This window comes from Bos grunniens, chromosome 2 (assembly GCF_055505025.1).
Source record: "Bos grunniens cultivar Pamir isolate PY7600 chromosome 2, Bosgru_T2T1.0, whole genome shotgun sequence".
In the NCBI taxonomy this organism is placed as follows: domain Eukaryota; kingdom Metazoa; phylum Chordata; class Mammalia; order Artiodactyla; family Bovidae; genus Bos; species Bos grunniens.
The window spans coordinates 113,355,337-113,370,753 of NC_141166.1; the positions used below are offsets into that span (position 1 = coordinate 113,355,337).

Here is a 15,417-nt window from a genome sequence, read left to right on the forward strand (position 1 = left end):
CCTTTAGGCAGAGCTGCTGGGGATGTGCAGGAAGTGCTGTTGCAGGCTTTGTCCGGGGGGGAAATCTGAGCCATTTCTCTGGGGACAGCTGTATTTCAGAGTCTGGACAGGTTGCTGTTGAGTTTTGCTCGGGCTACCAGGGTAAGTGTTTTCATGTTGATTTGTTTATACTTCTGCGTTTCTTCCTCCTAAGTCATCAAGGCTTTTTGTGGAAGCACCACAGGACTTGGTATGCATTAGCTAAAGTGGAATTCAGGGGTTTCATTCTAATATGTTTCTAATCCAGCTTTTTTTTCCCCTTCCCTCTGCAGATTTTGTGGAAGTATAATACTTTGTCATTATGAGATGTCGTCTCTCGGTACCTCCTTTGTGCAAATTAAATTTGATGACTTGCAGTTTTTTGAAAACTGCGGTGGAGGGAGTTTTGGGAGTGTCTATCGAGCCAAATGGATATCACAGGACAAGGAGGTGGCTGTAAAGAAGCTACTCAAGATAGAGAAAGAGGTAAGGTCTTTTTCTGCTATCAGAAGTGGTCGTGATAGCATTTATGTAAGCTTTTCAACCTAGAGTCAGAGGTCACAGGCTGCCAGGGACCTAGCAGAGCCTTCGGGGCTGATCCATGAGGCTGTTTCCCAAATTTCCATTCTGGGAGCCCCATAAATAGCAATCGGTGCCATGTGTGCTGTAGGGTTGAGTTTTACTAGGGGTCATCTGAACTGAGAGGATTTCTTTCCATGGCGTGCAAGACCGAATGTTCTCTGATCTCTTGTCCTGGGGAGGTGAGCGCTCAGGTCTTCCCAGACTTTAGGCTTTGCCCTGGGTCAGCCAAAAGGGGTCAGTAAAGAGAAGTGTGTAAAGTTTTCATCCCCTTTCCACTTTTCTGGTGAATTTGTGGTCCCCAGGACTTGTCTTTTTGAAAAAGAAAAAGCATTATTTCTCTACTGAAATAGAAGCAATACCAGCTTCTTGGATTTCACCTCTACTTGAAGTACAGAGTGATGGACTTTGTTTAATAAAAGTGCTACACAGAGAGCTGCTCTACTTGTAAAATTGGAAAAAACATTTTGACTTTCAGAGTCTGGAATTGGTGCTGGTCCTAGTGGAGCTCAGAACTTGTACACAGGCCCTTCATCTTTCTTAGGAAAGTGACACAGCATTGTCCCCACGTTCAGTTTGGTACCCAAACCCCACAGTAAAGCTAGCTGCAGAGATGACTTGCAGGAGCTCAGGGTGTCAGTAACTTTAAATAGCTACCCTCTGGAGTTTGCTTTGGTCGGTTCTATTTATGCCGTGTTTTGGCTAATTATTGTTCTTCTCAGTATGTTTTTAAAGTGAACTTTTCCATAAATATCCTTTAATCTCCCTGAATGATTTCCTTTTTTTCATTAACTGCTGCCAGGGAACCACAGCAGTTGGTTCAGAAAGGAAACCGAAATGGCCAAAATAGAAAGCGCTTTGTGTTGTTCCCTCCAGCACTGCTTTGTGACTGTGTGACCAGCAGTGGTGTGCGTGATTTGTGAACCCAACCCAGAGGACTAAGATACCTCTGTAGGTTGTAGAAAGCATTAAGAAGTGACAGCTTTTAAAGCTAATGTGTGCTCCAAACCAAAAGGCTACTATGTAGAAAAAGGTTTCTCCCAGTCATGTGTTGATCAATTTTAAATAGTAGCCAAATGATAAAATTATTTCTTTTTTTGGAGTTGAACCTATCTTTTTTTTGTTTAATCTGGTGAACTCTTGAGCCCTTTATAGGCAGGCATTGTTGTACTCATTCTGTAGGTTGGGAAATAGAGCTTTGCAAAATATGTACAGCTGCCCCAGTAGGGGTGGATGAAATCCAGACCGGACCCCCTATTCTCTAGTTTTTAATTCTGAAACCTCTAGTTTGACCAGGTAAGAACAGATAATAAACTGGTTCCATCAAATTTATATTCAAGAAGTATATAAGTATGCTAATATGTTTAAGCATCATACGACTTCAGTACAGTGAACGTGTTCTTACGTGACTGTTGGATATGAGAAAGACTTTGAGACGTGAAACAAATTTTAATAGGAAGACAGTAATTGCAGCCCATTGACTCCACCGCCATCCATAGCCAGTACCATTTTTTACTGTCTGAGAGAGAACCAGGAACATGACACAGGGAAGCACAGGAGTGAAAGCAGGAACTGGAAACTGCCAGATCCTGCTCTTGTGTAGATATTTAACTCGAGTGCATATCATTCAGAATTGGAGCTGACTACAGTAAACCACAGGAGCACGCCTCATAAACTTCTAAGTAGGAAAAACAGAAACTCAGTTTCAGCTCTGGGGCTCGGTTTAGGCAGTGACTGTGAGTGATAAAGACGCACGATAAGTTACTGCAAAGTGTCTCCACACTTTCTGACTTAATGTGTGTTCAAGATGTAAATAATTTTGACTAGGGGTTGGCAGTTATTGGGAAGGAAATATGCATTTCTTATGTAAATGTTTGTTATACTTTATGAACTATGTGTTGGCTTGGTGGCTAGATGTTTTCTCAGTGATAAGATAAAGGTTATACGCTCTGGATTTTTTCTAATTTATAGATTCAGTCCTGTGTCACTTAGTCATTTTTGCGAATGAATCTTAGAAACAATGGAACATTTAATAATATATTTGTAGCTCACTCATGGAACTCTTTAAGAATGACCTAATGTCTGGTTAAATATATATATGTTTTATGAAAGGTAGAAAAAGTTTATATATAACTCTTTAATTCTGCTTATGTGGGCACATAGAGGGACTTTTATTTGTAGACCTCTAGCGATTCATGGGGTCGCAAAGAGTCGGACACGACTGAGCGACTGAACTGAAGTGAGTTCAGTGAGTATATATTACTTTTCTGATTTAGAAAAAAAAGAAAAATGGCATTTACTTAAAATTTTGGTAGTTCTTTACAACTTAGTTTTTTAAAATATTCATCCATTTGTTTTGTTTTTTAGATTCTACCTGTAAGTGATAGCAATAGTATTTGACCGTGTAACTCATTTCACTAAGCTCTAGATCCATCCATGTTGCTGCAGATGGAAAAATTTCATTCTTTTCTATGACGGAGTAGTGTTCCATTGTACATATAATATATACCACATCTTCTTTATCCATCCATCTGTTGGTGGGCACTTAGGTTGCTTCCATATCTTGTAAAACTTCATTGTTAAAAAAACCTTTACACCTAGTGAAAACCTACAAGGAGGTACCATGAGCTGTAGCATATGATTCCCCTAGAATCACAGCTAATTAACACTGGCAACATTTGCTTTCTCTATATATATTATTGATTTATATATTTTATATATATATATGTATTGATTCTCTCTATATATTATTGGTTATATATTTTCTAGTGAACATAAGGGTAAATTGCAGATGCTATGTACCTTTATCTCTAAATACTTTAGCTTCTCTGAAGAACACAACTATAATGCAACTATTGGAAATTTAACATTGATTCAGTAGTACCAATTATACAAGTCTATTTTCAGATTTTTTCTATTGTCCCAATAATGGCTTTTTATGGCATTTTTTTTTCCTAATCCAGAATCACATACTGCATTTAGTGATATATCTATTTAGTCTGTTTTAATCTGCAACAATTTCTCTGCCTTTCTTTGTTTTTTAAACCTTGACATTTTTGAAGTGTGCTGGGAAGTTTTTGTAGAATATCCATCATTTGGGGTTAATCTGATTTCCTTTTCCTCTCACCTAGTTTAAGGTTATGTAGTTTTGGTAGGAATGCTATATAACAACACAAGTCCTTGGCTTATCTTAACGGAAGACCTATTATGTCAGTTTGTCCCATTATTGGTGACATTAATTATGAATCTTTGACTAAGAGAGGCTCACCCAATTTATCCCCAGTAAAAATACCTGTTTTCTCTTCATAATTAATAATTAAGATATTGATAGATACTTTGAGGTTATGTAAATACCTTCCCTCAACAAATATTACCCAATGTCTTTAGCATCCATTGGTGACTCTTGTTTGAATCAAATATTATTATGACAGTTACAGTGTAGAAAGCAAAAGGTTCTAGCATAAATGAGAGCCTTTCTTCCTTCCTTTCTTCAGTTGTTTATTGATTCATTTATTTATTTATTGTTTATTGATCCATTTTTTTATTGTCTCATTGTAGACTTAAGGATTTTTTTTTGAATTTGGAATGTTACAGTTCACTACTGTTGTTATTCACTTTCATGCTTAAATTGTTCCCGATTTAGCAAGTAAGAGTCCCTTCAGTTTGGCTCCTATGTCCTTTTGCTGTGTCTCCATCATTGGCATGAAAAGACGCTCCAGGCTCAGTTAGTTCCATTCCTGGAGTCAGCCATTTCTTCAGGAAGCCCTGATTCATGGTACCTGATGTGGGAGTATGATATTCAGAAACCTAGATTTGGCTAACAGGTTTGCTTATTGTAGACTGTTTAAAAAGGAGCCTTTGTCCTTTTGGGAGAACAAATGGTCATAGATAACTTTTATTTATGGAAGCATTTAATTACAATTTAAATATCATATATCTGGATAGTTATGAGCTGTGATACACTCCTATTAGAAATGTAAATTGATATATGTTTTGGGGAAAAGTTTAGCAAATATATAAAAAATCTTAAAATGTTTCCTTCCTTTGAGCCAGAAATTTTACTTTGAGGAATTTACCCTGAGGAAATAATTTGAGATATGCAGGAAGAAGGGTCTAATAAGTTGCTTATCTCAAATAAATAAGAATTGGAAATAATTCAAGTGTCCCACAACAAATTATCTTTTAAATTATGCTACATTCTTACCCTTCCTCCCCCCAAAATGTGAAAGGTGATGATTGTGTCAATTAACATGATCATGGGAATCATATCACACTGTATAGTACCTACGTATATTGAAATCATCATGTTGTATGCTTTAAATATATTACAGTTCTACTTGTCAATTATACATAAATGAATATGAAGAAAATTATGCTACATTCGTATAATGGAATTCCATTGCATTTGGAAGACTACTTAAAAAGCTAGGAAAATACTCATATTGCTAAGTGGTAAAAACAAGTTACAAAATAACATGTACTATCATCCAGGTGTCTTCTTGTTGTCTGTGTGGTATTTTTATTATACTTTCCTTTGTTTTTCATATTTTTCTATGCTGATTTCATATTTCTTTTCCCCCCAACATTTTATTATGAAAATTTACAAATGTAAAGAAAAGTTGAAAGGGTGAAATTGAACATCTATATGTCTACCCTGTAGGATCTGTTATTAGCATAAACTCTTGCTTTATCATATGTGTGTCTGTGTATTCTTCCATCCATCAGTCCATTTTGATGCAGTTCAAGATGAGTTGCAGGTGTCAATAGTTTGCTTTTAAATATTTTAGTGTGTGTATTATTACCAGAGTTATTATGTGTTTGCAGGCGTGTTATCTTTTGAGATAAAATTTGCATAAAGTGAAACACACATGTCACTATGTTTTGGCAAATGTAAACACAGTGTAACCCATATATTTACAGAAAAAAAAACACCTCAAGAAAAGTCATAGTTCTGACAACCTTTGTCACTTTCTAAGGATGTTCAAGTGAATTCAGTTTTTTATAAGCCACTTTAGTAGGTCACAACTCACAAATTTTCCAGTCTCCGTATGTGCTTTTCAAATGTTTAATGTTCACTTCTCCTTGCTTTCTCATAGCAGTGTATAGGATTTTCAGTGGTAATTTAGTTTGTTTTTATTAGTTGCAGATTTACTTATAGAATGCTACTTATTTTTGTCTAAGTTTTCAATAGGAAAAAATGGTTTGATCTTAAGCTTATATGCCAAAGGTAAGAAAAGAAGTCATTATTGTATCTTTTTGGTAAATTCCCAATGAGCTGAGATCAAACCAAACTGCTTAGGCAGAAATTGAAGCAAGGAGTGGAGAAGGCAGAGGAAGACACCATGGATCCCAGTGTCCTCTTTCCAACCCCTGACCCAGAGGAGAGCAGCCTCTGCACTAGTGGTTCATCATCTTCACAGTGTGAACCAGACAAGTCTGTACTTGGCACTTTTTTCCTGTCTGAGAGATGGAAGCCTGCAAGCATTTGTAATCTATTGATATTTAACCAAAGTAGGAAACCAGATTTAAGTATGAGATTTGAAGGAAACATTCTTCCCCAAAAGAATAAAAAGGAAGCAGAATCCTCAAAAGCTGAAATATGAGACCCTTTCTTCAATTGCCTTCCTTTTATAAAACCCCACTTCCTTTATTAAAAAAATTTTTTTCCTACCAAATTTAACTCTTCTGTGTGCATGCGTGCTCGCTAAGTCACTTGAGTCGTGTCCAACTCTTTGCAACTTCATGGACAGTAGCCTGCCAGTATTCTCTGACCATGGGATTATCTCCACAAGAATACTGGAGTAGTTTGCTATTTCCTCCTCCAGGGGATCTTCCCAACTCAGAGATGGAACCTGCTTCTCCTGTATTGGCAGGCAGATTCTTTACCACTGAGCCACCTGGGAAGCCCCTTTACTGTTGTAGAAATATTGAAAGCCAGATAGAAGATTCAAAACTTTCCCACAGTGTAAATATTTATAGGTAGAGAGAAAAGATAAAAATATCAAAACTGGTCATAGGAACAGGAACTCTCAGTAACTTTTTATATAAAGGGGGAAATACTGGTGTGAGATAGAAAATGCAGTAGAAATTGAAACAGAACTCAGAAGGAACTTTAGTAAAAATAAGAGCTTTGATTATATAGATTTTATCAACATGACAGCATTTAGTGATTCATAGATGTCTAGCTAATGTTGTTGCCATCTTATTAACTCTCGAGAGACCCTTTTTCTTCTTCTTTGCTGTTCTGTAGATGACTTTTGGGGCTTCCCTCATAGCTCAGGCAGTAAAGAATCTGCCTGCAATGCAGGAGACTCGGGTTTGATTCCTGGGTCAGGAAGACCCCCTGGAGAAGGAAACGGCAACCCACTCCAGTATTCTTGCCTGGAGAATCCCATGGATGGAGGAGCCTGGGGGGCTACAGTCCATGGTGTCGCAAAGAGTCGGACACGACTGAGTGACTTTCATTTCATTCATTTCAGCTGACATTTTAGTGAATGAGTTATTTGCATTCACTTAATTGTAGGAATGCTATTTTACTATTTTCCCCATCCCTGAGCACAATAAAGAAGAATAACACTATTTACTTTCTCTGTAAATCCTCTCAGCATGTCAATGTATCGGTGGGACCAATACAAACAAAAATTAAACATCTTGGATACTTGATAAACTGCCATTGAGTTATGTATCATTTCTGTGATTATTTGTCCAAAATGGTGCTCAAGAATTGCCACTTGGTATTTTTAAACATCAATTGGGTGGACTTAAGGATGCCAGAGTTACCATTTTAAGTTGCTGTTTTCAGATGCCCCAGTTCTTAGTGCCTTACTTATCTGTTACAGTATCTTCACATAACTAGTCTCTTCCTTTTCACTCAGAAGTTCCTTCATGAGTTATTATTTAAGATAACCCCACGCAGGATTTTTCTGTCTCCAATCAGAATTTACCCATTCTGCGGTCTATTCTTTTAGGTCAGTGGTTCTCAAAGTGTGGCCCCTGGACCAGTAGCATCAAGCATCACTTGGAAATTTGTTACAAATGCAAATTCTTGGACCGCAGTCCACACCTACCTAGTCACGGGGACCTGGGGCCTGGCAGTCTGGGCTCTAATAGGCTTCCCATGTGTTTCTGATGCCACTGGAACTTTAGGCTGTACCTAGCCAATCATGCCAGGTGCAGGCCATCCGTATGTTAACTCCAGTTTGCGATTTTAGGCACCTTGTGCAACTCGTGGTGGAGGGATTGTTGCTGTTGGAGGCTTTTGAGACCCTTAATTCATGCTCAGGTTAACCTCCTGTGCACAGGCCCTGCTCGGCAATGTCATTGGACATAATGAACTCAAGGCAGTCCTAGGAACATCAAACAGATGGGAACCTCAGGCAAACACCTTCAGACTCCAAACCATTTCCACTTGGGTCCTCATCTGACCTTCCAGCGTTGCCTTTAATTTTCTGACCTGAAACCACCTCTACCCCACCATCCACCTGTTCTGTTCTACTTTTCCATTTCTGTAACCTCATCCGCATTCTTTCCCTCACCTCTAATACCTTTGTCTTCTCTGCCCGAGCAGGTCCTACTCATTCTTCAGCTTTCATTTCTTCCTTCTCTGTGAAACATTCTCAGGTCCTACAATCATAGTTTTTCTGTTTTGAATTTATACCAATTAACGCTCATGTGCTAATCCAACATGTAAATAAAACTGCCTTGTGACTCTAGAATACTGTAAGGGACTGTCACTTGACTCTTCACATGAACATGTCTTCTCATCTGAAAAGTGGGGCTAAGACCATACCTCCATCCCGGGGTTGTCGAGAGAATTAGTTGACTTAATGTATCTAGAAGAGTGCCTGACACCAAGGAAGACTTGGGTGACTGTTCACTGCCTGTTGTAGCTTTACAACCATGCTGTAAAGTCAGAATAGCAGACATGTGTCATGCTTTGTAAAAACTTCAACTTGTTCGTTCCTAGAACTTCTGTTGAGAAAGGGTCAGAGGCCAAATTTACACTCTGCAGGAAAGAGCCATGCCAAGGTTTAGCATGGGTGCGGAACGGCAAGAGTGTATATGCTGTGTATTCAGCATCTCTGGTGGGAACTCTCTGCGGGCAAGAAAAGCCATTGCCTTAGTCACTGATGCTGTCACCATCCTGCTCGTCATCGCTGTACCAAGTACAGCTACCACTGTGAGTGGTGACTTGGTTAGGGGCTTTCCATCACTCCCTCTTCCTCTTCACAGTCGCGTTACAAGATTATAACCTCCATTTGGAAGATCAGAAATCAAGACTCAGAGAGTCTTGGCTGATATAAACCTGGCTAATATAAACAGCACCCTTCTTGCTGGTCTCATAGCACCTGGCACTGTGCCTTGCTCAGAGTCAAGTATCTGTTCCTTGGTACTTGGGATCAAATCATATCACTGTAGACATCCCTCTCGTTCATCCTGTATGGATATGTCTACATTTTCTTCCTTTACTCCTTGAGCTGTGGAGAAGATAGAGCACATCTGTTTTCCCTGTATCAACTGTACCACTCTCATTTAGCTACATAGTAACAGTACTCTTAGCTATTACTTTGTCTTTATAAATGCCTTTGCTTTGGTACCTTTTTTAGACTGGTATGCATGCCATTTTCTCTTAGGGAATTTTAAACATTTCACTGTGCCATGCTTTGATTTTGTACTACATACCTAAATCACTTTGTTTTTTTTTTTTTTTTTTTTTTCCCTTGCTGCTTTTAATATTTGTTCTTTGTGTTTGATCTTTGTTAATTTGATTAATATGTGTCTTGGGGTGTTTCTCCTTGGGTTTATCCTGTTTGGGACTCTCTGGGTTTCTTGGACTTGGGTGATTATTTCCTTCCCCATTTTAGGGAAGTTTTCAACTATTATCTCCTCAAGTATTTTCTCATGGTCTTTCTTTTTGTCTTCTTCTTCTGGAACCCCTATGATTCGAATGTTGTAGCGTTTAATATTGTCCTGGAGGTCTCTGAGATTGTCCTCATTTCTTTTAATTCGTTTTTCTTTTATCCTCTCTGATTCATTTATTTCTACCATTCTATCTTCTAATTCACTAATCCTATCTTCTGCCTCTGTTATTCTACTATTTGTTGCCTCCAGAGTGTTTTTAATTTCATTTATTGCATTATTCATTATATATTGACTCTTTTTTATTTCTTCTAGGTCCTTGTTAAACCTTTCTTGCATCTTCTCAATCCTTGTCTCCAGGCTATTTATCTGTGATTCCATTTTAATTTCAAGATTTTGGATCAATTTCACTATCATTATTTGGAATTCTTTATCAGGTAGATTCCCTATCTCTTCCTCTTTTGTTTGGTTTGGTGGGCATTTATCCTGTTCCTTTATCTGCTGGGTATTCCTCTGTCTCTTCATCTTGTTTAAATTGCTGAGTTTGGGAGTCCTTTCTGTATTCTGGCAGTTTGTGGAGTTCTCTTTATTGTGGCGTTTCCTCGCTGTGTGTGGGTATGTAGAGGTGGCTTGTCAAGGTTTCCTGGTTAGGGAAGCTTGTGTCGGTGTTCTGGTGGGTGGAGCTGTATTTCTTCTCTTTGTTCAGTCGCGCTATGGGGAGGGAGGGAGGGATGCTGCAAACAAATGACACTGGCGTGCGCTCGCAGTGCCTCAGCCACACTGGGTCTGCCCCCGCTCACGGCGCGTGTAGCCTCCCTGCCCACACTGCTCAGGCTCTAGGTTGTTCCGCCGGGAACAATCCGAGGCTGGCCCTGGGCTGCATGCACCTCCCAGGTCCAAGCCGCTCAGGTTCAGGCACTCAGGTAGTCCTCAGAGGCGCAGACTCAGTTGGGGCTGCGTTTTGTGCTCTTCCCAGGTCCGAGCAGCTCAGGTGATGAGGTGTTTGGTGAGCGCCAATGCTGCGACTTATCGCCTCCCCGCCACTTGGTTATCTGGGTGTAAAACCCGCGCACCTTCTCAGGCAGATGTTGACCGTCCAGACCCCCAATAAGTTTTAGTTAGCAAAGAAGCCAGTTTTATAGATAATGTCGCTCTGGGGCTGCGATTGCCCCCTTCCGGCTCTGGCTGCCTGTCACCGGAGGGGGAAGGTTTGCAGCCGGCTACCTCTGTTTAGTCCTTTGTTCCGTGCGCAGGCTGGCGGTGTCTTAGGTTAGGGCTGGCTTTTCGCATGGTAGATATCCCACAGTCTGGTTTGCTAGCCCAAATTATTTCGCTCAGATAGTGTTCAGGGTATTCAGGCCAGATTCTTACTCTCAGCGATGCAGCCCGCGCCGCGCCTCCCTGCCCAGCCCCCGCTTGCTAATGGCGGATGCAGGCGTCTGCGCTGCTTCTCCGCTGGAGGAGTTACCGTAGGGCTCGCAATCTGCGAGTTTTAATTGTTTATTTATTTTTTCTCCCTGTTATGTTGTCCTCTGTGCTTCCAAAGCTCGGCACGGATTCGGCAGTGAGAAGGTTTCCTGGTGTTTGGAAACTTCTCTCTTTTTAAGACTCCCTTCCCGGGACGGAACTCCGTCCCTCCCTCTTTTGTCTCTTTTATTGTCTTTAATATTTTTTCCTACCTCCTTTCGAGGAGTTGGGTTGCTTTTCTGGGTGCCTGATGTCCTCTGCCAGCATTCAGAAGTTGTTTTGTGGAATTTACTCGACGTTTAAATGCTCTTTTGATGAATTTGTGGAGGAGAAAGTGTTTTCCCCGTCCTACTCCTCCGCCATCTTGGCGCCTTCCCCATCACTTTGAATTAAAAGAATAAGCAATTTTAAATAATGGAATAATGAATCACTTTATTTGATCATTATGCAGTCACCCCTCCAGAGGTATATATAAAAAACTATCACTCAGCTGTTTTCTATGAGATGTTTCTGTTACTGGGAGCTTATAAGACATCCCAAAGTGAACTGCTATAAAGAGAAACAGAAAATTGGATACATGTTGAACAAATATGTAAATTAAATGAGTAAGCATGGTACTACTGGTATGTCAGAACCTAACACAAACCTTTCGGAGAGGTAAACTTATAGTGAGGAAAACTACAAGGATGGCTTCTCCTGGGACCAAGAGGACTTTAGAAAGTTACCTGAATTACAAATGACTTTTTACTATGTGATGTGAAATGCAGTTACATTAAGACAAACATCACTCTATGATGTTTCAGATCATTGATTTGATATAAAAGTCTTTTCTTTTTGCAATCAAAAGCCCCCATTCTTCTTATTTTTGCTTCTCAGTCATTTAAATTTTTAAAAATTCTTTCAGAATTGTGTCAGATTACGTATTTACTTGCCCGCGGAGGTTATTTTTGATTTGCCATATATAACATTGTTACAACAGTTATTTCGGCTTTTCATTAAAGTTATTATTGATCTCAGTATACTAGGCAATAAACATTTCAGTTAATAACTTTTCTCTAGCCGTGTTCTAAGTATTGAACTGAAATCAAGCCAATGAATGCGTTCCAGTAAAGCTGTTATATCCTAACTGGTGCTATACAAACCTTGGCCTTTGCTGCTAGAAGAAAACTAGTATGAAGAACAAATTTAATTTTTGAGAAACACAAAGCCTAATATAGAGAGAACATTTTAAAAACTGAAAAATTGGAGGAGATTTTAAAACTATCTGAAATATTCACAAGTGAATATTCACAAATATTCACAAAACTATCTGAAATAGTTGTGAATATTTCAGATAGCTTTTAAATCGATATGATTGGATCTCAGTCTTCAGAATAGAATTGTGTCACTTGGGTATTAGATGCCTAGAATTTTCTTCTCTGCTTTCTAGTGAAGGCGAGAAGTCACTCACATGAAAGTCCCTAAGATAGAAGTCATCGTATCAATTTTTTTTCACTCATGCTTGATTCCTGCTCCTGGTTAGGACAACCAGTTTCTGTTTGATTGCTGCCACTGATGACGTGTGTGATGCAGGCTTTTCAATTTTGGAACAGTTTAATTCTCAGAATTAAGAATGAATTCTTAGAAAGTTCTTTATAATGTAACTTCCAGCCATACATAGTGGTCTTTTTCTCTGGGGCCATACAGAGAAAGTTCTTAGAAAGTTCTTTATAGTGTAACTTCCAGCCATACATAGTGGTCTCTTTCTCTGGGGCCATACAGAACAAATCTTACTCTCTTCCTCTCATGTGTCTGCTTCTTGAGCACACGATCTGTATTTGATTGATTTTTTTTTTTTTAACCTCTGCATTGTACCCAGCCCACCATAAATAATTAAGAAATGCTTAGGGAATAAAGAAAGAAAGAAACCTTGTGATCACATCTCAGCTTTCTCTTCTTTTGCAAGATTTTCGGAAAAGTTTTGCTCTTCCTGAATCTACAGTAAAGAACAGCCTGCGTCTCTAGTCTACTTCATTCTTCGCCTCTTCTTCTCCATGTTTGGCTGATTTTTTGAGTTCTTAATAAATTAGTTTGTCTTTGAATGAAAGGTTCTGCTCTATGGCAGTTAGGCAGGATTTTCTTGACCATGGTTCTTATCTGGTTTGTTGTTTTTAACATGTTTCCAAGAAAGGAATCCAAGATGCTTTTTCTTAGCTGTGTTAATATCAGATGTTCATGGTTCGTTACCTGAGGAAAATTAAGGTGTCCTAAATGAAATGAGACCATCGGAATCTTAATGACTTGACAATATGACTCCTATCCCTGATACTATTCTTCAGGAAAATAGCGCTTGGTAAAATTAGCTACATTGCAACAGTTACACTGATAAGGATGGAAATGTCTACTGAGTGTTCTTGTAGGCTCTGCTCAAGAAGGGGACCACACAGCCGGTCTGCTTTTGAAGACAGATTATATTAAGCAATTAATGAATAAAATCAGTTTAACTCGCTATGTTTTTAAAACGTATAGAACAGTGCTTCCTTTAGTGGAAAACAATTGCTTTTGTTATTCTAACTATAGTTGTAGAGTCTGTCTTAAGATGTATGTGCGTGCTTAGTCGCTTCATTGTGCCCAACTGATTGTGACCCCGTGGACTGTAGCCCACCAGTCTCTTCTATCGGATTCTCCAGGGAAGAATACTGGAGTGGGTTGCCATGCCCTCCTCCAGGGGATCTTCCTGACCCAGGGATCGAACCTTGTCTGTGTGTCTTTCGTCTCCCTCCTTGGCAGGCAGGTTCTTTACCACTAGCACCACCTGAGAAGCCCCAACTAAAAAGTATGTTAAAACGCTATAAAGACCTTTACCCTTCTTAAACACAGGCTGAACTTAGTGACTCACTTCCAAAGACTAGAGTATAGAGAAAGAAAAATTAGTAATTTTATAATGGACAAATCTTGCAAACATCACCTTAACCCCGTGATCAGGGTTAATAGCACTAGTGTTGAGTCGCATGGTAACCTGTCTCCAAAAAGATACGATGAGAAAACCACTTCATCTCTCTGGTCCTCTTCCCTTCAAACCCATAACCCCAGTCTAGTCATGAGGAAAATCAGATAAACCCAGATTGATGGACATTCTATAAAGTACCTGGCCATTACCCTTCAGCGTTATTAAGATCTTGAGAAACAAAGACCGAGAAACTGTCACAGTCCAAAGGAGACTGAGGCATGATGACCAAACATAATGTTATATCCTGAAATGGATTCTAGAACAGGAAAGAAAAAAGACATCAGTGTAAAAAATGGTGAAATCCAGATGAAGTCTGGAGTTTAGTTAATAGTAACATACCAGTAATGGTTTCTTAGTTCTCATTAATGTTCCCTGGTCATGCAGCATGTTGAAATTAGGGGAGACAGGGTGAGAAGAATGATCTGCCTTATCTTCTTAACTTTCCTATAAATCTAAAATTGTTCCAAAGTAAAAAAATTATATCTAAAAAGTAAAGAAAAACATAGAGCAGAGTAAGGGGAATCAGGAGCGCCAGCAGGGCGCTAATGTTGCCAGTTTATAGGGGCTGCTCTGGGTAGGCCTACTTGGGAAGGTGGTCTTTGAGTAAACGCTTGAAGTAAGAAAGGGAGCCATATACTTATATGGAAATAAAATAGTCCAGGCGTAGGGAACATGCAGATGCCAGGTGGGAGCATGCCGGGTAGTTGGGTAATAGCAGGGAGGCCGTGCTGCCTGGAGTGGAGTGAATAAGAGGAAGAAACAGGAAATGGGGCCGGAGAGGTAAAAAGGCCAAACAAGATAGGGCCTGTAGGCAATTGTAAGAGCTTCTGATTCCAATTAGGAGGAATTGGTGAGCAACCAGTGCTTTGGAGTACAGAAGTGAAATGACTAATATTTTGAGATGGCCACTCTGGATACTTTGTTGAGTTAAGACTATATGGGGCAGAGGCAGGGACAGAAAGACCAGTTGGGGTTATAATGCAGACAAAGAGATGTTTGTGGCTGTTTTGGGCACAGGGAGGTTGCATTGGAAGCAGAAAGAAGTTGCATTTGAGGGGTATTTTAGAGGTAGTTCTAGCCAGATTTGCTCACTCATTGGACATGCTATGTGAAAGCAGAGTCAAGAAGTCTCACAGGTTTTGCACCGAGGTGATGGAAAGATTTATTTGCCATCTTGGGAGATGGGCAAGATCATGGGTAGAGCAGGTTTGTGAGTGCAGATAAAGAGTTCCTTTTTGACACTGGCAGTGAACTAGGGAAGGAATTTACCGTCTAAACAATACCACATACAATGCAATAAAAATATGAAACAGTTGGAAATAACCCAAATGTCCATTGACAGGTGAATGGGTAAACAAAATATGGTGTATAATTAATTGAAATTACACTCCTCATTCCTTTAAAAGGAGTGTGATTCTGATACATGCTACAACATGGATGAATCATGTGAAATAAGCCAAACACAAAAGGACAAATGTTGTGTGATTTTTACTTACATGAGATGC

General features: G+C 39.4%; 1 protein-coding gene and 1 long non-coding RNA gene across 8 annotated transcripts in view; one reads left to right on the plus strand and one right to left on the minus strand.

Moving 5' to 3' along the window:
- MAP3K20 (mitogen-activated protein kinase kinase kinase 20) overlaps window positions 1–15,417 on the plus strand; it is a 169,260-nt gene that overhangs the window by 12,954 nt on the left and 140,889 nt on the right. For 4 of the 7 annotated variants that reach the window (XM_086358599.1, XM_086358637.1, XM_086358581.1 and 1 more), the window contains exon 2: window positions 312–504. The exons of 1 other annotated variant lie outside the window; for it this stretch is intronic. In XM_086358599.1, the coding sequence (XP_086214725.1) occupies window positions 346–504 (159 nt within the window). In that variant the 5' untranslated portion in view covers window positions 312–345. Of the gene's footprint in view, window positions 1–9; window positions 142–311; window positions 505–15,417 lie in introns of those variants that run through there. 2 more of the 7 variants (XM_086358589.1, XM_086358628.1) reach the window with 1 other exon arrangement.
- Window positions 12,833–14,174, minus strand: LOC147378562 (uncharacterized). The gene is made up of 2 exons (XR_015147832.1): window positions 14,051–14,174; window positions 12,833–13,149 (listed from the first exon to the last, which is right to left on the minus strand). It is a non-coding gene; the product is annotated as an uncharacterized LOC147378562 (long non-coding RNA).